Raw genomic sequence first — 18,786 nt, forward strand, 5'->3', positions numbered from 1 at the left:
ACTGGTATGAATTACAACATCACAGGATGTTAACTCTCGAACAAATTATGCCTCAAATGATTTTTCCATCCCAATGCTGTTGATTGCCCAGACCCCATGTAGAACCAGTCCATACTCTAAATCTCTTACCCCCTTCTCACCGCCTCCTTCTCTCCCATCTATCCTCTCTACTCTGTTCTCTTTCCCATCTCCTCTCCTCCCATCCCATATCCTGCCCTGCCCTCCCATCTACTGCCCTCCCATCTCCTGCCCTGCCCTCTCCTGCCCTTCCCTCTCCTGCCCTCTCCTGTTCTCCCCTCTCCTGTTCTCCCCTCTCCTGTTCTCCCCTCTCCTGCCCTCCCCTCTCCTGCCCTGCCCTCCTCTCCTGCCCTGCCCTCCTCTCCTGCCCTCCTCTCCTGCCCTCTCCTGCCCTCCACCCCCCTCCCCTGCCCTCCCCTCTCCTGCCCTCCCCTCTCCTCCACTCTCCTGCCCTGCCTGCCCTCCCTCTCCTCTCCTCTCCTGCTCTGCCTCCTCTCCCTCCCCTCTCCTCCCCTCTCCTGCCCTGCCCTGCCCTCCTCTCCCTCCTGCCTGCCCTCTCCTCTCCTGCTCTGCCCTCCTCTCCTCCTGCCCTGCCCTCTCCTCTCCTGCTCTGCCCTCCTCTCCCTCCCCTCTCCTGCCCTCTCCCTCCCCCTCCCCTCTCCTGCCCTCCCTCTCCCTCCCCTCTCCTCTCCTCCCCTCCCCTCTCCTCTACTGCTCTGCCCTCCTCTCCCTTCCTCTCCTCCCCTCCCTCCCCTCTCCTGCCCTCCTCTCCTTCCTCTCCGTCCCCAGATGCGTTTCATGCTGCTGTTCAGCCGGCAGGGGAAGCTGCGTCTGCAGAAGTGGTACACGGCCACGGCGGAGCGGGACAAGAAGAAGATGGTGCGTGAGCTGATGCAGGTGGTGCTGGCCAGGAAGCCCAAGATGTGCAGCTTCCTGGAGTGGAGGGACCTCAAGATCGTCTACAAGAGGTACACACCTACCAGCGTCACCGCTCTCACTCTCTCTTTCTGCCTCTTTTCTTGATCTCTCTCACTTCTTTCATTTTTTTTGTCTTTCTGCACTCTGTCTTTTCTCCTTCTTTGTCTCTCTCTCTCTTTCTCTCTGGCTGAGTGTCTCTCTCTCTCGCGCTCGGCACACTAAGCAGACACTCACTGAGGGTTCCCGTCAGGGGGGGACCGGTTAGAGGGACGGACCCGTTTCCTGTTGTGATGGTGGAGCAGCTCTGCCCATGTCTGGTCACGTTTTACGTACGGAGAGATTGGCTTCCAGCTAAATTACTCACACCGGTCATTGTGGAATGCTCTCCACCCTTAAGCCGACTTGACTTGATTGTTTGGACGAGGTAAAAGGTTGTTTGTTCTTGATTCTTGACTTGCCTGGTCAAGTATAGGGAGAGTAAAGGAAATATCTGAGAGAATAATTATCAGAGAATAATGCAGTTTGTGAATGTGACCAGGCGAGGGCGCCAGAGAGGCTGGTTGAACTCTCCTCTAGTCATCTGAAGGCCCTTAAGCGATTGAACAGGGGGGGGGGGGGGGGGGAGAGAAAGGCAGGGAGGGTAGGGAGAGAGAGGAGGGGGTGGGACAGACATGCATGCTGAGACCTGACCAGCCTCTTTCATTGATCCAGTCAGGTTGCTATGAAGGGAAATTAGTCTTCTCATACACATGAACACACACACACCTCACAGCACTGCTCACCCACGGCTGCTGAGGGGCTGCTGGCTGGGACACACTGACTCTATGAGGCACCGAGGCTGGGATGTTGAGGCAGACTGGGTGGCAGTGAGGCAGGATGGGAGACAGGATTTGAGGCAGTGAGGCAGGCTGTGAGACTGGCAGGCAGTGAGGCGGACTGGGAGGCAGTGTGACTGTGAGGCAGGATTTGAGGGAGGCTGGGAGACTGCCAGGTAGTGAGCAGACTGGGAGGCAGTGTGACTGTGAGGCAGGATTTGAGGCAGACTGGGAGGCAGTGTGACTGGGAGGCAGGATTTGAGGCAGTGAGGCAGTCTGTGAGGCAGAGGGAGAGGCTGGTTGCCACACCATGCCTGCTATCATGTAGCCTGTCTGGCCAATGATACAATCAATACCCTGATGTCTCACTAATGGAGTTTTCTGTGTCTCTACGTGTTTGGGTGTGTGTGTTTGTTTTGTTTGCATGATTTCTTGTGTGTGTGTGTGTGTGTGTGTGTGTGCAGATACGCCAGCCTGTACTTCTGCTGTGCGGTGGAGGAGCAGGATAATGAACTGATCACCCTGGAGGTCATCCATCGCTTCGTAGAGCTGCTGGACAAGTACTTTGGCAGTGTGAGTCACTCTCTCTCTCCCTCTCTTTTTCTCTCTCTCCTTTCCTCTCTCCCTCTGTATCTCTCCTTTCCTTCTCTGTCTCAAATCTCTCTCTCTAACTTATCCTTTTTTCAGCTATCACTTCTGTCTGTCTGTCTCTCTTTCTCACATCTCTCTTACTCTGTGCTTCTTTTGGCTTATCCTCTCTCTGTCTCTCTCTCTCTCTGTCTCTTTCTCTCTGTCTCACACCTCAGTACTTCAGACAACTCTATTAACTCCCTCTCATCTCGAATTGCTTTTGTGAAGTTCCCTCCCTCCCTCTTTCTCTCGTCCCCGACCCCTGATCTCTCCTACAAACTACTACCTCTGTTCGGTAGCCAGCCTCTTCCTCTTTCACCTCACCTATTCTGTTTCCATCTCTCTGTTTTCATCTCTGTGTTTCCATCTCTCTGTTTCCACCTCTCTGTTTTCCTATCTCATAGAGATTGGAGGAGGAGAGAGAGTAAGAGGTGGGAGGATGAAAGACAGACAGAGAGATGGGAGGACTAGAGAGCAGGGAGGATGAGAGAGAAGTGTGTGTATATGCATACTTACCCCTCTCCCCCTAGGTGTGTGAGCTGGACATCATCTTCAACTTTGAGAAGGCCTACTTCATCCTGGATGAGTTCCTGATGGGCGGCGAGATTCAGGACACGTCTAAGAAGAGCGTGCTCAAAGCCATCGAGCAGGCCGACCTGCTGCAGGAGGTATGTTCTCGCTCTCTCTCCTCCCTCTCTCTCCTCTCCCTCATTTTGAGCTGTTTCTTTATCCGTTCATTGTCTTTATTCTGCCCTGTTGTACACTACTATCTTGTGTACTGTTTAGTTTGTGTAGACAGTCTCTGCTCCATTAACAGGTCTAGTTACAACGTTCTGCTTAGTCAGGTACATTTGCTGATCCTCTCCCCTCCCTCCCTCCCTCCCTCCCTCCCTCCCTCCCTCCCTGTCTGTCTCCCTCCCTGTCTGTCTCCCTGTCTGTCACCCTGTCTGTCACCCTGTCTGTCTCCCTGTCTGTCTCCCTGTCTGTCTCCCTGTCTGTCTCCCTGTCTGTCTCCCTCCCTGTCTGTCTGTCTGTCTCCCTGTCTGTCTCCCTCCCTCTCTCCCTCCTGTCTCCCTCCCTCTCTCCCTCCCTCTACCTCCCTGTCTCTCTCCCTGTCTCCATCTACAGGAGGATGAGTCTCCACGTAGCGTGCTGGAAGAGATGGGTTTGGCGTAGTGGAAGAGGAGGGGAGGAGGGAGGAGGGAGGGAGGGAGGGAAGGAGGGAAGGAGGGAGGGAAGGAGGGAGGGAGGGAGGGAGGGGAAGGGAGGATGAGGAGAAATAAGTCATCAGCAGCAGCATAACAAGAGCTACGTTTGCCCAAAAAAGCGACAGAGGATCATAGGTACTGATTTACAGGGTTGATGTGGAGGACCTGGGAGAGGGGGGGGGGGGGGGGGGGGGGGGGGGGGGGGGGTTGGGGGGGGGGGGGGTGAGGGGGGGGGTGGGGGGAGAGGACATGAGATAGGTGAAACAACACCTCTCTGTACAATATCCAGGATTGAGATTAAACCCCAATTTTGCACTTCTCTCCTGGCGATACTGCTGACTCTCCCAATGTGACAGACATTCAATCATCCATGTACATTACCACCGTTCTAACCAGACCCTATAATGTATATTTCTATATGTAAACAGCGCCACTTTTTTCGGACGATTCATGGCGGCCGCATTTCCTGAAAACGTTCTGCCGGAGCCTGAGGTGCTGCCCACATGTTGATCACAGCTTTCCTGTAGGAACGATGCTATGATCCTCAGCTGTGATCGCCCCAGATCCTTAACCAGGAAACACCCTCCGATTCCATGGAGCTGATGAGGTGAGTTTCACAACATCAGCGGTAAATCGGCGCGGTGCTTAGTGACGGTTCGAGTGGGTCTGGGTTCCTCCACTAAAACATTCCATTTTGGCATGTCCTCTGTGTTCCGAATTCCAAACTTACAACCCCTTCCTGGATCCGGGATCTGGGCTCTTGTGATTGGCTCAGGAAACGAACCGTGTCATCCCAATGGCGTGGGACTTCCAGGAGATGCTTGTGTACGTGAACTGTAGTTGTGGTGAGATAGATTGATGAGTTTGCTGTTTGTTTGTTTTTATCGCAAAAGTTTTTCAAAGGGACCACATTGATTGTCTCTATGGATGGGTGAGGTACTTTACCCCTTTCTAGCCTGAAAGATTAGATATCTCCTTGCTCTAGAACGGAGGTTCCCCGTGTTCTAGAGTGGTGCTGTGTTCTGGAGCGTTCAAGTCTACAGAGCACAATTCCCTCCAATCAGAACGGTGTCGTAGGGGACTGTTGTGGTTTTAACGGGGAAGTGACTGTTAAGATGCGTGGCTTCGCTGTCAAACCCCCAGGTACGAGACATGAGGGGGTGTGAGGAGGGGAGGCGGGGGGGGGAGGGGGAGGGCGGGGGGAGAGGAGGCGGGGGGAGAGGAGCGGGGGGGAGAGGAGGCGGTGAGGGGGGAGGAGGGGGGGAGAGGAGGAGGGGGGGGAAGAGGAGGAGGGGGGGGAGAGGAGGCGGGGGGGGGCGCTCGATGAACTGGACACACCCTTTCAGACGTCAGGATGCGGCTGCAGAGACGACGCGCGCTCATCAAACACGTCGTACGCAGCCGGACGACGAGCGACCAGACTTCACCTCCGCCCTTCCCTGCCTCCTCCAGGTGACCTCGGGTTCATACCTGCCTGGACAGGTGACCTCTGGTTCCTACCTGCCTGGACAGGTGACCTCTGGTTCCTACCTGCCTGGACAGGTGACCTCTGGTTCCTACCTGCCTGGACATGTGACCTCTGGTTCCTACCTGCCTGGACAGGTGATCTCTGGTTCCCACCTGTCTGGACAGGTGACCTCTGGTTCCTACCTGCCTGGACAGGTGACCTCTGGTTCCTACCTGCCTGGACAGGTGACCTCGGGTTCCTACCTGCCTGGACATGTGACCTCGGGTTCCTACCTGCCTGGACAGGTGACCTCTGGTTCCTACCTGCCTGGACAGGTGACCTCTGGTTTCTACCTGGGGCTCCAGTACGCTCCACGCTACAGGAGCTCAGAGATTTTCCTGGAAGCTGTGTGAGGAAGGACTCGGGCTGTTCTGACCGGAGTCAAACTGGGGTTGGTGTGTCTGTGGATGTTTGTCTCCTGCCTGAGTCATGCGCCACACTTTTTTTAAAGAGATTTTTCCTCCGGAAAGTTGATGTTTTTTGTTTTTGTTTGGTCGTGTTGCTATGCCTTTCGAGGGACTTGGCGTAGGTGTTTGTTTTTGATGTTGGATATCGGCATGACGACAGAAGGCATGTGAGAACAACTGTTGGGCCGGTCAGATTATCAAAGGGAATCAAAAATGTGTGAATGTACATTTTATAATGAAAACCAATAATTAAAAAAAGAAACATTTTAAAGTATACTCTTGTCTTATGTAATTTGTTCACAATTCTTATTTTATTTTTGTATTTGACACTTGCTGTTTTTCCTCTGTATTGTACATGTAAGACATGTAAGGCTGCTGAACAATGAGTGTAGCCGATGTGTTTGTGTGTGTTTGTGACGGAGGGAGGGAGGGAGGGAGGGAGGGAGGGAGGGAGGGGGGGGAGGGAGGGAGGGAGGGAAGGAGGGAGGGAGGGAAGGAGGGAGGGTAGAATAGGGAGGGGAGAAGAATAGAGAGCAAGTGGGGGTGGGAGAGATGGAGCATCTTTGTAGATGAGTCACCAGTGCAGTGGTCCTGTGTGACAGTGGTGCAGTGAGGTCCAGCCGTCCAGCGCAGGGAAAACACGAGGGAGAAAAAAGAGAGGGGGGGGGGTAGATGGAAGGAGCGATGAGATAAAGGAGCAGCTGGTTTAGTTAGGAAGGGATTAAATAAAGAAAGTGGAGAAGATAGAAAGATGGAACAAACGATTGACAGACGGGAGAAGATGCATACTTGCTTTTAGTAGCTTGGGGAGAATGTGTGAAGCTGGCACTAAGATAGGTGGCCATTTTGGCTCCTGAACAGCACCTGGAAAGGACCCCAGAGACCGACCTGCAACTGTATCCACATCTGGAGCCATTAGGGCTCAACTCCTGGGGACACAGTTCCACTGTCCTGAAAAGGGTTCATGGGGAAACTGGAGGCCTTTTTGGCCTTGATCCTGATCTGGCCAGATCTCTGAAATAGGCGCAGTAGAGGCGTAGAGGACCAGAACCTGCTGGACGCGGGCCAGGATGCTGCTGTACACTGGCTGCCTCCCTCCCTACATCTCTCCTCCTTTCTCTCCTCTTCTCTCTCTCCTCTCCTTTTGTCCTCCTCCCTTTTACCTCACATTGCCCTGCTGACTCCAACACACACTATCACTTTCTCCCTCTAAAGAAACACACACAGACTGCTCACCCGTCAGATCATGCATATTTAATGCAAAGTTGTTACTGTGCTGTTACAGCCAGCTCATGTTATACTAGTGGACAAGGGAGTCAGGTGACTGAGCGGTGAGGGAATCGGGCTGGTAATCCGAAGGTTGCCAGTTCGATTCCCGGTCATGCCAACTGACGTTGTGTCCTTGGGTGAGGCACTTCACTTGCCTCGGGGGAATGTCCCTGTACTTACTGTAAGTCGCTCTGGATAAGAGCGTCTGCTAAATGACTAAATGTAAATACTAACAGAGAGTGTGTGTGGTGGTGTGGAGAGGGGGTGGAGAGAGGGAGACACAAAGAGGAGGTGGGCAGTGAGGTTTAAAAAAAGAGGGAGGAGGGTGGGAGAGAAAAGAGATGATTCTGAAAGCGTGGGCGAGGCGCAGGAAGGAAAGGGGCTGTCATGTTCTGTAGAATAATGCTGCCCGTCCTAAGAAGGAAGACTTAAGCCCAATTTATACTTAGGTCGCAGACACTTTTGAAAAGGTCGCCGACAGAAATGACGTCTCGGTCGACACTTTTAACCGTCGCTTAGAAGTGTCGCCTACCAGGAGAAATTTCTACTGGCGCGGATGTCGTCACATAGTGAACAATTAAAATAGTCAGTTTCTCTGATTGATCACCTAGGCTACAAAGCGTTAACAATGTAACCATAGCTATGAATGTAACGGTAAAATGATTCTGTTTACGTCACGCGAACCTTGAGCACAGGCGACTGTTTTCCGAAGTATAAATGCAGCAACCTGAGCGACACTTTTTTTTTTTCGTCGGCGACCATTTCAAAAGTGTCCGCGACCGAAGTATAAATTAAGCTTAAGAACGCGAGAGAGGAGAGAGAAACTTGTTTCCATAACGTTTTTCAATGTCTCTCCATCTTGTTTTCAAGCTTGTTTATTGCAACTGTGTGTGTTAGTAAGAGAGAGAGAGAGAGAGATGGACAAATGCATGAAATGAAGAGTTTACTGCGTTACATCCTCTGGTTTGACATACATTTGGTAGTTACGTCGGTGTGTGTGTGGACTCGACAGGAGGAGGATGCAGACTGTGTGTTGTTATATAGGAGTGTGTACATAACTGTGTGTGGGGAGTGTGTTTGTGAGAGCATCTGTATGTGTGACTATCAGTATGTGTGTGTGGGGGGGGGGGGTTAGTTTGTGTGTGTGTATGTATATGAGTGTGTGCGTGTGTGTGTGTGTGAGCGTGTATATGAGTGCGTGTGGGTGTGTGTGTGTGTGTGCGTGTATATGAGTGTGTGTGTGTGTGTGTGTGCGTGTATATGAGTGCGTGTGGGTGTGTGTGTGTGCGTGCGTGTATATGAGTGTGTGTGTGTGTGTGTGTGTGCGTGTATATGAGTGTGTGTGTGTGTGCGTGTATATGAGTGTGTGTGTGTGTATGTGTGTGCGTGTATATGAGTGTGTGTGTGGGTGTGTGTGTATATGAGTGTGTGTGTGTGTGTGCGTGTATATGAGTGTGTGTGTGGGTGTGTGTGTATATGAGTGTGTGTGTGTGTGTGTGCGTGTATATGAGTGTGTGTGTGTGTGTATATGAGTGTGTGTGTGGGTGGTTGGGGGTTCTGCAGAGGCAGCCTGGTGATGGGATGACTCACCCAGCAGCCACGTGACTCATGAATCACTGCACCTTCATGGTTACAGCTGCACTCATCAACCTCTCCTCCATATACTCCCTCTTTCTCTGCCACTCTTTCTTTCTTTCCCTTCTCTCTCCTCCTTCACTCTCTCTCCCCCTCTCTTTCTCTCTTTCCCTTCTCTCTCTCTCCCTCTCTTTCCCTGCTCCCTCTCTCTTTCTCTCTCTTTCCCTGCTCTCCCTCTCTTTCTCTCTCTTTCCCTGCTCTCCCTCTCTTTCTCTCTTTCCCTTCTCTCTCTCTCTCCCTCTCTCTTTCCCTGCTCCCTCTCTCTTTCTCTCTCTTTCCCTGCTCTCCCTCTCTTTCTCTCTCTTTCCCTGCTCTCTCTCCCTCTCTCTCTCTTTCCCGTCTCCCCCCTTCACTTCCAGTCCATCTTTATTTACTTTCTCCCCATTTTTTCTCTCTCACTTATCATGTATCCCTTCATTTATTTTTAATCTGTTTCTTTATTTAGACTCATTTTCCCTTTGCTCATGTTCCTTACATTGTAATGTCATTATTATTCATTACCCCTCTCTCTCCCTCCCAATCTCTCCCTCTCTCCCTACCATTTCTCTATATCCCTCCCCATCCCTCCCTCCATCTCTTCCCCTCTCTCTCCCTCTCTCCCTTACACACACACACACACGTACCACCATGTCTCAGAGGGTAAATGATTGCATAAACTCTGACTGCGTGGGTCCTCACAGAGAGATGAAAGACTAGAGCAGAGAAGAGATGAACTGGCATGGAGAAAGACCTGTTCCACTGGACCTGTTCCACCGGGGGGGGGGGGGACAGGGGGACAAGCACTCTACTGGGATCAAAGCCTCCCTTGCTCTCCCCTGAGCTCTGGAGCCCTGGAGTGCTGTGTTCGTGTGATCTGGGTGTGATTCGTCCTATTTCTGTCAGAGTTCTTCTTCTATGGTGGCAGAGCCCGTGTGTGTGTACGTGCCCGTGTGTGTGTGCTTGCCCGTGTGTGTATGCGTGCCCGTGTGTGTGCGTGCCTGTGTGTGTGTCAGAGAAATCTTTAGTTCCCCCTGTGGTCTGTGAACGACCCCTTCTCTGATCACTACTTCAACCTTCCTCCCTCCCCAAAGCTCATGTTGAATCACAGCTACATGACTGTACATCCTGCCTCCCCCACCCCTCTCTTTCTGCACCGCCTCTCTCCCCCCTCCCTCCCCCCCCCCTCCCTCCCCCCCACCCCTCTTTTCCCTCCCTCCTCCCTCCACTGCAGACTTAATGAGAGCGTTGGCACTGATGGCCTGCCCGTGTCTCAGACAGCCCACAAACCCTAATTGCTTCGTTATAAAAACTGTCAGCCTTGTTCCGGGGGGTCAGCACCACCGCACTTACGAGATAACGTTTGATTTAACTCTCCTCGCCCCTCCGGGTCCTCTTCCATAGTTCGCTCAGCGTGGATTTGCACCGAATCAAGTTCACCCAGAGCAGAAGGTGGTGGAGGAGGGGTGGGAGAGCGCGTGGGAGGATCCAACGCAGGGATATCCTCCTTAAGTCTCTCTCCAGGGCTCCACAAGGAGGTCTGGAGCTGGGCTGGCTGCTCGAACGCTGATCCCCGCCCCGCACCCAGGCGGGACCTGTGGAGATCACAGGATGGGCGTGGAGCCCTGTCTAGACTGAAGAGGGGCTGGAGGTGGGGGGGCTGGTAGTTAGGGGGGAACCTGGACTCTCCATTAGAGTTAAGGGGCACGGCCCCCCATAAGAGAGAAAAATGAGAACCTGATGAGGGGGCGGTCTTGTGACACCCACTTCCTGCTTCTTCTTCTTCTTTGATGTCTATGATTTGGAAAGGAGTTTTAAAAAATTCAATTTTCTTTATAAAAAATAGTTGACTTTATTCATTTCTCTCTGTAGCAAAACTAGTCACATGCGTGTATTTACATCCAGCAAACGCATGTTTATTATGATAGTGACAAGGTACAACTAGACAGAACAAGATCAACATGTTTAGAGAGTTCCTTGTTTCACAAGAGTAAACAGGGTTTAAGCTAATGTTGTTTTGTCTTTTTTTATACTTTTTATCAATGCTCGTAAAGTCTTCAAGAGTAGCAACACATTTTAGAAACAAGTACACAGACACGTGCAGACTCTCCTCTCATCCCTCGCTTATTTATGCATCCCTTCTTCCCTTTCTTTGTCGTCATCCATCTTTCCAGGTATCTGGTTTTCTTCACCTCAAACGAATCTATTTCAAAAATAATGTTTGTTTCTTACAGCCTTCTTTCTCTCTCTTCCTCCCTCTCTCCCTCTCTCTCTTTCCCCCTCTCTCTCTTCCTCTCTCTCATTCTCCCTCCCCTCTCTATTCCTCTCTCTCTCCATCTCTCCCTCTCTCTCTCTTTCTCTCCCTCTCTTTATTTTTCACACTTCAGGGCAGTTCAGTGTTAGCTGTGCAGGAGAGGAGAAGTCGATTCTCATTAGCTTATCCACTGTCTACTGGACCTGTTCAAATGTCAAGTGACGAATGCAGTAAGCTCAGTGAACCATACAGGACCTGCTTAAGACACACACCCTCACACACTCTGTTTCTCTCTCCCTATCCCGCTCTGGTTTTACATTCAGTGTTTCCTTTTATATAAAAAAGGAGCCTTTTTTCACTAGTGCAGCCTCACATTGGAATCACAATGAGATTGTCAATGCCGTATTTCATCTGTTTGAGATTTGGAGTCGTTTTCAGTCCTAGCCAATAGGCAGCTACGATGTTTTCAGCCTTAGCCAATAGGCAGCTACGATGTTTTCAGCCTTAGCCAATAGGCAGCTACGATGATGACAACATGAACACTTAACCCTTGTGCTGCCTTCGGATCACATGACCCAAAGGTTCACAACGAACCATCATTGTTTTTACCCAATACAAAAACAAATAAATAGCATTTTCTTTTAACCATCGCAATGTGGGGGGTCTGAGAGCTCGACGGTTACAAGAAAATGATTCTTTGTTTTTGTATGCGGTAAAGTTGTCGCAATACGACGGTGGGTCACAATGACTGATGGGTCAGAATGACCCGAAGATAACACAAGGGTTAAATATGACATGGACTACTGCCACATGTTTCAATGAAGGGTTGAAAAATGTAAGTAAAAAACTTAGTAAACTAGTAATAAAAATTAAATAGGTAAATAACTTGATAAAAATAAAAAGAGCACATAGGCCTTGTTTGTCGCCTTTGGTAAAACAAACATGATCAAGATCCTAGGATCCAGTCACCTCTCCTTCCGATGGGGGATCAAGATCCTAGGATCCAGTCACCTCTCCTTCCAATGGGGGATCAAGATCCTAGGATCCAGCCACCTCTCCTTCCAATGGGGGCGGCGGATCAATTCCATCCCAACTCAAGTCGACTCATTGAAAAATACCCATAGATCTGTTTTTCAATTCGTGAATTCAGTATCAATTCAAACCTCGAATGGACTCGAAATGGAGTGAAACCGGTACCCAACCCAGAATCTAAACTCCAGCCAAGACAGGAGGTGTTGAAACAGAGGAAGAGACTGGGAAAATATAGCTCAGTCATGATAAGGCAACGGCTTTATAATGTCAGACATTTTCTTTTTGAAAATCACATTTTTCTAGTACAAATGGAATGTGTGTGAATTTTCATATCGGTTTTTGCTCTTTAGAAAAAAAACACATCATTAATGCATACAAAAGGAATAACTATGTTAAATAATATCCGCGCATGTGGCCAAGACATCCAATTAAGACAGGAAAGGGAAACCAAGTATTACAAACATTCTAATAATACTTTGAAGGAACATACATTAGGTAGAAATGGACTGTCCAAGATTGTTTACAATACCGACTGGCACCATATAGAGTTACAACAGTAATCTAACAATCCCTTTACCATAAAATGCATAAACTTGGTTTCTATACCCATGGGTAGAACATGAAAATGTGCAATTCGAAATTAGAATGTTTCATTTCAACTTTTCATCAAGTTTCATTTTTTCTACAAACAATAACTTAAAGGACAACATGTATTCATCAAACAACGTGGGAATTCAGACATACATTCTGTATATTGATAAGGCTTGGCAATAGAGCAGAACCTTCACTCCAAGAGCAATGATGGCTAAATGCTTGACTCCATTTTGGCTCCTTCGTTGACATCTGCGTATCTTTTTTACTTGTTGTCTTGACAACCTTGTGTTTTCGTTCATGATTTCTAGGCCTATTGGGTAACAGTCAACATGGAAATGTCCTCTCAAAGATTGTCATTTTTAGAATGTCTGATTGATAGTCTATGTTGAATGTTTGCTGAAGGTTAACAGGCTAAAGGTTTGGTATAATTAAGTTGTTTCGTGCCCGAATCTCTTTTTTCTCTTTCTCTCTTTTTTTCTCTTCTTCTTCTGTTTCCTCTAACAACATCGTCCACCCGTCTTCCAGGGTATTTATCTACCTCACCCCATTTCTCAACTGTACATCAGCAAGGTCCATAATTCTCTAGATCATCTAAACTAACCTGTACACTATAAAGGGCACTAAAAAAATACACGATTAAAAGATACCGATCGATCTAACCTGGAGAGAGAGAAGTGTGTGTGTGTGTGGGGGGGGGGCAGTAACATGAAATAAACGTATCAGTCTGTCTCTTCACATCCTTCGACCCCTGCCTCCCTCCTTCCATCCCTCCTCTCGTTCCCTCTTTACTGGAACATCCGGGGTCTCTTCCTGAGCACCTGCTGGATGTAGTTTTCCAGATCCTCTGTGCTGTCGCTGCGAGGCGCCGCCTGCCCGTAGTAATCTTCCTCTCGGGAGACCAGGGGAGGCGCCGGTGGAGGGTAGAAGTAGGCGGGCCTACGACGGCCCTGCCCCCAGGAAGGGGCCCTGGGTTTGGGCGCGGGCACGGGGTATGGGCTGAATGTCCGCTGGCGCGGGGGGAGGGCGTAGCTGGGGAAGTAGAGGTTCCGTCGGAGGGACGAGGGCGAGGGAGGCTTCCGCTGTCTGGGCTGCACCCAGGCGTGGTACCTCCTCTTGGGGGAGAAGTCCAGCTCGTAGTCCAGGGAGTTCCCCAGGAAGTCACTGAGGGACAACGGAGCCTGGGGCTTCTGGTAGTAGCGAGACTTGGGAGGCTTGGGAGGGGGGAAGTAGACCGGGTAGTAGCCCCTGTAAGGCTTCTGGTAGGCGGGGAAGGATGGGTAGGAGGAAGGGTAGGAGGTGGAGGGTCCGAGAAAGGGCTTGGGAGGCTTGGCGACCCACGGATCCTGTTGACTGTGTTTCATGGGGAGCTTCTCCTTGAACCAAGCCTTGAGGGGGTTGACGGGAGGAGAGGCCTGCTTGGGGGAGGAGCTTCGCGGAAGCGAGGGGAAGTCCTGGACGGAGTTGGAGACCACCAGCGGCCGTAGCCACGGCGACCCGGCGCCCCCCTCCGGCCCCCCCGGAGCGTCTTTCTTCTTCTTCTTCTCCACGTCGCTGATGATGTCCACCACGTCGTCCGCGGGGAGATGGAGCTTGCTGGAGATCTCGATCAGCTTGTCGATGGTCTGGGGGTCAATGTCGTCGTCGTCGTCGCCCCCGGCGACCGCCTCCTCGTCGGACCGCTTGTCCTCCGCGGCGTTGCCGTCGGAGAAGGAGAGCGCCTTCTTCCTGTTTTTGTCGGCGTACTTCCTGCCCCCTCTGTCCTGCTTGACCATGTAGCGCAGGAGCATGTCGGACGCTATGTCTGCCAGCTTCTCCTCCTCTGCTTTAGCGCGCTGAGCCTCCGCCGCTTGTCTCCCGACCTCCTCCTGCTCCGCCCTGGCCCGCGCCTCCTCCTCCTCCAGGCTCAGAGCCTCCTCTTCCTCCTCCTCCTCCGCGTCCTCCTCGGCCGGAGCAGGAGCCGGGTGCTGGCGCTGGGCTAAGTTGTTGTCAAAGTCGTCCATGAAGTTGCCTCCTCTGAAGGTGGGGAAGTTAAGCCCCTTCTGAGTCTCCTCTTGCCATTTCAGTTTCTTCTTGGACAAAGCCAGCTGGTGGCCATTGGGTTTGGACTTGATCTCGTTCTCCAGAAGCCCTTGGTCCTTCTCCTGGCTGTAGCCTCTGCTCTCCCTCTGAACAAGGGACTCCCTGTTTCTCTCCTCCTCTCTCTCCTTCTCCATCTCGCGTTCCCTCTCCCTCTTGTTGGCCGTGCTGTAGCTCTGAAACTCCTCCATCATGGTCTCCAGGTTCTTCACCTCCTCCGGACTCAACTGCTCCTCTTCCTCCTCTTCTTCTTCTCTGGCACCGACCTCCTTCCCCGTCACCTCCTCTCCTCCTCCTCCTCCCTCTCCTTCTCCTCCGTCTGCTAGCGTCGCGGCCTGCTCCTTCTTAACCGGCACCGTCTGACTGCTGGTGCGGCTGGTGACCTTCTCCGTCAACCTCTCCTCCTCTTCCTGCGCCTTCTTCTTCTCCTCCTCCTCCTCCCTCTCTCGCTCCTCCTTTCCCTGAGCTGCCGCCATGACCAGCTCGAGCTCCTGCCGCCCGTCCCTGTCTCTGTCGGCCCCCTCTGCCGCTCTCTCCTCCTTTTCTTGCTCCTCCTTCTTCTCCTCCTCCCCCTCTCCGCCCGTCCACCTCCCTCCCTCTGGCTTGTTCAGAGCCTGCAGGAGAACGGCGGCCAGAGTTCTGGGGTCGACGTCCTTAAACAACTCGTCCTCCTCCTCCTTCCCTCTTTCCACCTCCTCCCCCCTGACGAGAGGCCCTCCTTCCCGCGGCTCCCCCTCTCCATGGGGGGCTGTCGGCCCAGGGAGAGGTCCCCGTTCCTGGCCTTCGTTCAGGCCCCGTCCCCCTGCTGTGAGGGGAGTGGAGGTGGAGACCCGGATCAGGGAGAACAGATCCAGGAGGACCAGGAGGGTAAGGGCACTTGTGGTGTTGCGACCCCCGATCATGGCCACACAGATCGGACGGTGTGGAGCGCACGGTTGGGGGGGGGGGGGTGACGCGCCTGGAGAGAAGGAGAGAGGATACGGAATCCCTTCAGAACAGATGGGGAGGGTTTAAACATTCTAATTCTAGAGAGGTTTAAACATTCTAATTCTAGAGAGAGAGAAGGAGAGGGTGAGTGATGGATAGAAAAGAGGGGAGAGGAAATATGAAAGAATAGTCAAATTGGAAGACTGAAACAGAAGTTTCAACACATTAATTTTCTGTTTTCTCCTGTTAATGTGTGGCGAGGCTGCCAGTAAACCCATTAGCTTCTAAAAGTAATGGATGTATTAATGGTTGTCGGCTTTAATAAGAGGCGTAGCCTAAATACTAGAATTACCTCATTATCATGGTATCATGTCATCATAATCTTTGTCATCTGTCTTTATCATCGATTGTCTCTGCCAACAGTAAAATAATCATCAATTTTTTAAAGAATCACCACACTTCAACCTGAATTGTAGTCATTTCCTCTACCTTGAGCTACTGGATAAAGCAACAGTAAGAATAGTGATCAGGACTCGTAAAATGGCTGAACAGCAACTGCACTTTGAGATGGTGGCCTGAGAAGGCTGTACATGTATCATTCCTTCCTCTCTCCTCATCCCTTGGCTCAAACTAATGCGGATTAGTCAGGATATGTTTAACGAGGGGCGTGGAATAATTATTTTAACCATGAAGTTTGTTGTCCATCCTGTCTCGGCTCCGGAGACGGATCTTGTGTTGATAAACAGTCACGACCTTTTGTCCCGTACCGTAGAATAGCCGTGGCTCACAATTTAGCCCCAACAAGCGTCTTTTCTACTTTTCTCGCCTTGCCTGAGGTGCCTTAACAAACGGTTAATTGGCTCACGGGCTCGAGTCGATGACGAGAATTGTAATGCGCCGTCTGCACGTGAGCGCGCAGGCATGCGGCAAGTCAACTGCCAGGGCGGGTGTGAGAAGTAACGACTCGTCCTAGGGCGCGTGCTGTGCGCCCTATGGAAAACTGGAGGTGTCGATCTTTTTATTTATTTTATACCCTGTGACCATGGTAACAATGCTCGTTATCCACCGCTTTCAGCACTTTGATGGAATTATATAATTGCAATTAGTGTTGTTTTTTGCTCTCTTTACGACAATGCGGATACAAGTGCCAGTGTCATAAATATAACGCAACTCAATAATAATCCGTATTGATCCCTACCTACACAAATCCATCAATTAGCACTTGTGAATCTCGCCACTTATCACTTACATCCTACCTAAAGGTTATCTAGTCCACGGATGTATACCCATCAAACCAGCGTCTCTATGGTGCAGTAGGAGATACACAAGAGGATAAAACAAGAGATTAAAAGATCATGCATCACTGGGGAGTGGGGGGGGGGGAGTTCATCATAATAACTCTGCGTGTAATCCTCGCGGGACCTATCTGACCTGCCCCCATGGTAACAGGGGGATCAAAATGCAGCCGAGGCTACTGTTAGGCTACTGTCGTGACCTGAATGACCAGTCAATCCTTCCCCAGATACTGGAAACAAGTGAGATATATAGGCTATTACACGTAAACTTAAGTAAGTAAATAAATAAATTATAAAATCCGTCGTGTCGCCCTTGTCAATGTCGCGAGACTTGGACATTGTAGGCTACTTGACTGTACTTCAGTTTCTACTTGTGAACTAAAGGACCTTTTTTACACAACTAGCGGCGCCCCCCCCCCTCCCCCTCCCCCTCCCCCTCCCCCTCCCCCTCCACCTCCCCCTCCCCCTCCATCCGTCAATCCTTCTATGAGGGCAATTTACCACCGGTACTGTTTCGCCACCAAAGCCCATTAGTAATCTGCTTTCAAGAAACCCCCTCTGAACATAATCCCCTGCTGACTCCACACGCGCTGTGCAGGCGACTTGGAATAAAGTGATGCCCTCCCCCATGCTCCTATTTAGATCAGTAAATAAACTGTATTTCCACATCAGGTTACAGGAAAGTCCTGAAATGAGGAGGGTTAAAAGCCTTGGAATGGACAACTAAATCATCTTTTTCAACGCCCCCACAAAACTTAACTTTTACCAACGTCATGTCGAGTATGAAAACCGCACCACGATTCCTATCGGTCCTCTCTGTACACACAGACGTTATTTTAGGCAGCGGGTACCATAGTGATGATGCTGGGGAAGGTGATTGCGGGGGTGGGGGCGTGGGGAAAAGTGATGGTGATTATGATGGGAAGACACAGCAACAATCAGGGTCTATGACGTTCACTCCGGTGATTAACGGAACGTTGTTGTCACCGCAATCAACTACACACGTCAAAGTTGTTTGTTTTTTACCCAACAGCCTGTGTTTCCCGGTGTAGAATGATTCAATCAGAACCAACATGGAGCTTTGGATTCCGTGTGTGATAATCTATTTTGTCATTTATTTGCCATTTAGCCTAGTTAGTTCATTTTTAGACTATTCTAAACTTTAGTTCACAATTCAATTCACATGGAATAATCTACACGCAATTTGACCATTTAAACCAAGGTGACAAACAACAGTTATCTTACACAAATCAAAGCTACAACTTTGTTTTTAATTCTACTTTTGTAACTGTATTCCAGATAGGTTAATTAGTTTAGCCACATACACCATGTGGCTTATAATACAAATATACGTCTACTATACGCCAGTCTTTCTCTTACTGAATAAAATATATATATATATATATGAAGAAGTTCAGACTTACCGCTTGTAGTCAGGGGACAGCCCGGCGCGAGGTGGTTTTAGTTTCCGTGCCACTCTCACTCCACACAGTTTATTGTTTCTCAACAGAACTTGAATCTTGTCCTTTTAACACAAATCTTAGAGTTTAGGCTATGTTTGTGTTCTAACGTGTTTGTTGTTGTTTTATGAGTTTCTCTCGCCTGAAGGTTATTGTTTTCTCACCGTTGACTCACACTCTCTTGTCTTGGTGGGTATTTTCAGCACCGCGGACAGCGCCTCTTCTTTATAGGCCGGCCCCTCCAACCCACGTGACCACAGCGTCATCGGAGTTCATTGACGTAGGCGCGACTCCCTTCATTGATAAGATTTTTTTTTCTTTCTTTTTTTTTCTTGTTGCATGGATCGAAACCGCGAGCGCGCGCCACGCTGCAGTGGACTGATGAATGAACGGAAGCAGGGTGAATGAAATAGTAGTTTTCGGGGCCGGAGGGGGGGAAGAGGGAGAATGAGAGACGGAGAGCGAGACAGAGGGGAAAAAAGAGGTGGAAAGGGAGAGGAGGTTAGCCAGATGAGACAGTGTGGGTTCAGCATTCTGGCAAGGCGCGTCAGCGAGGGTTTGTTTCTCGCATTTCTGAGTGACGACAAAAAACACCCATGATGGATGGCACAAATGGCCCGATGTTAAACTGATATTGGCGGACGGGCTGATTAAATCGCCCCAATAGCGATGAGAAAAGCGTCCGTTTTGTCCTTCTGCACGCTGAGCAGATGTTGGTGTGTGTTTGGGCGGATGTGTGTGTTTGGGCGGATGTGTGTGTTTGGG

The 18,786-nt window shown here is 50.4% G+C and overlaps 3 protein-coding genes across 3 annotated transcripts in view; 2 read left to right on the forward strand and 1 right to left on the reverse strand.

Annotated features, from left to right (window-relative positions):
* ap1s1 (adaptor related protein complex 1 subunit sigma 1) overlaps positions 1 to 3,592 on the forward strand; it is a 7,195-nt gene extending 3,603 nt beyond the window's left edge. Inside the window, exons 2-5 of the mRNA XM_062449339.1 lie at positions 808 to 986; positions 2,216 to 2,324; positions 2,912 to 3,049; positions 3,510 to 3,592. Coding sequence (XP_062305323.1) covers positions 808 to 986; positions 2,216 to 2,324; positions 2,912 to 3,049; positions 3,510 to 3,557 — 474 coding nt within the window. The 3' untranslated portion in view covers positions 3,558 to 3,592. The remainder of the gene's footprint in view (positions 1 to 807; positions 987 to 2,215; positions 2,325 to 2,911; positions 3,050 to 3,509) is intronic.
* Positions 1 to 18,786, forward strand: part of snapc2 (small nuclear RNA activating complex, polypeptide 2) — a 184,729-nt gene that overhangs the window by 102,780 nt on the left and 63,163 nt on the right.
* Positions 11,910 to 15,286, reverse strand: vgf (VGF nerve growth factor inducible; the record flags this gene model as incomplete). The annotated part of the gene is made up of 1 exon (XM_062449797.1): positions 11,910 to 15,286. A coding segment is annotated over one exon (2,238 nt), but the record flags the coding sequence as incomplete, so codon positions are not given.

The sequence above is a fragment of the Osmerus eperlanus genome, chromosome 23 (genome assembly GCF_963692335.1).
Source record: "Osmerus eperlanus chromosome 23, fOsmEpe2.1, whole genome shotgun sequence".
Lineage (NCBI taxonomy): Eukaryota > Metazoa > Chordata > Actinopteri > Osmeriformes > Osmeridae > Osmerus > Osmerus eperlanus.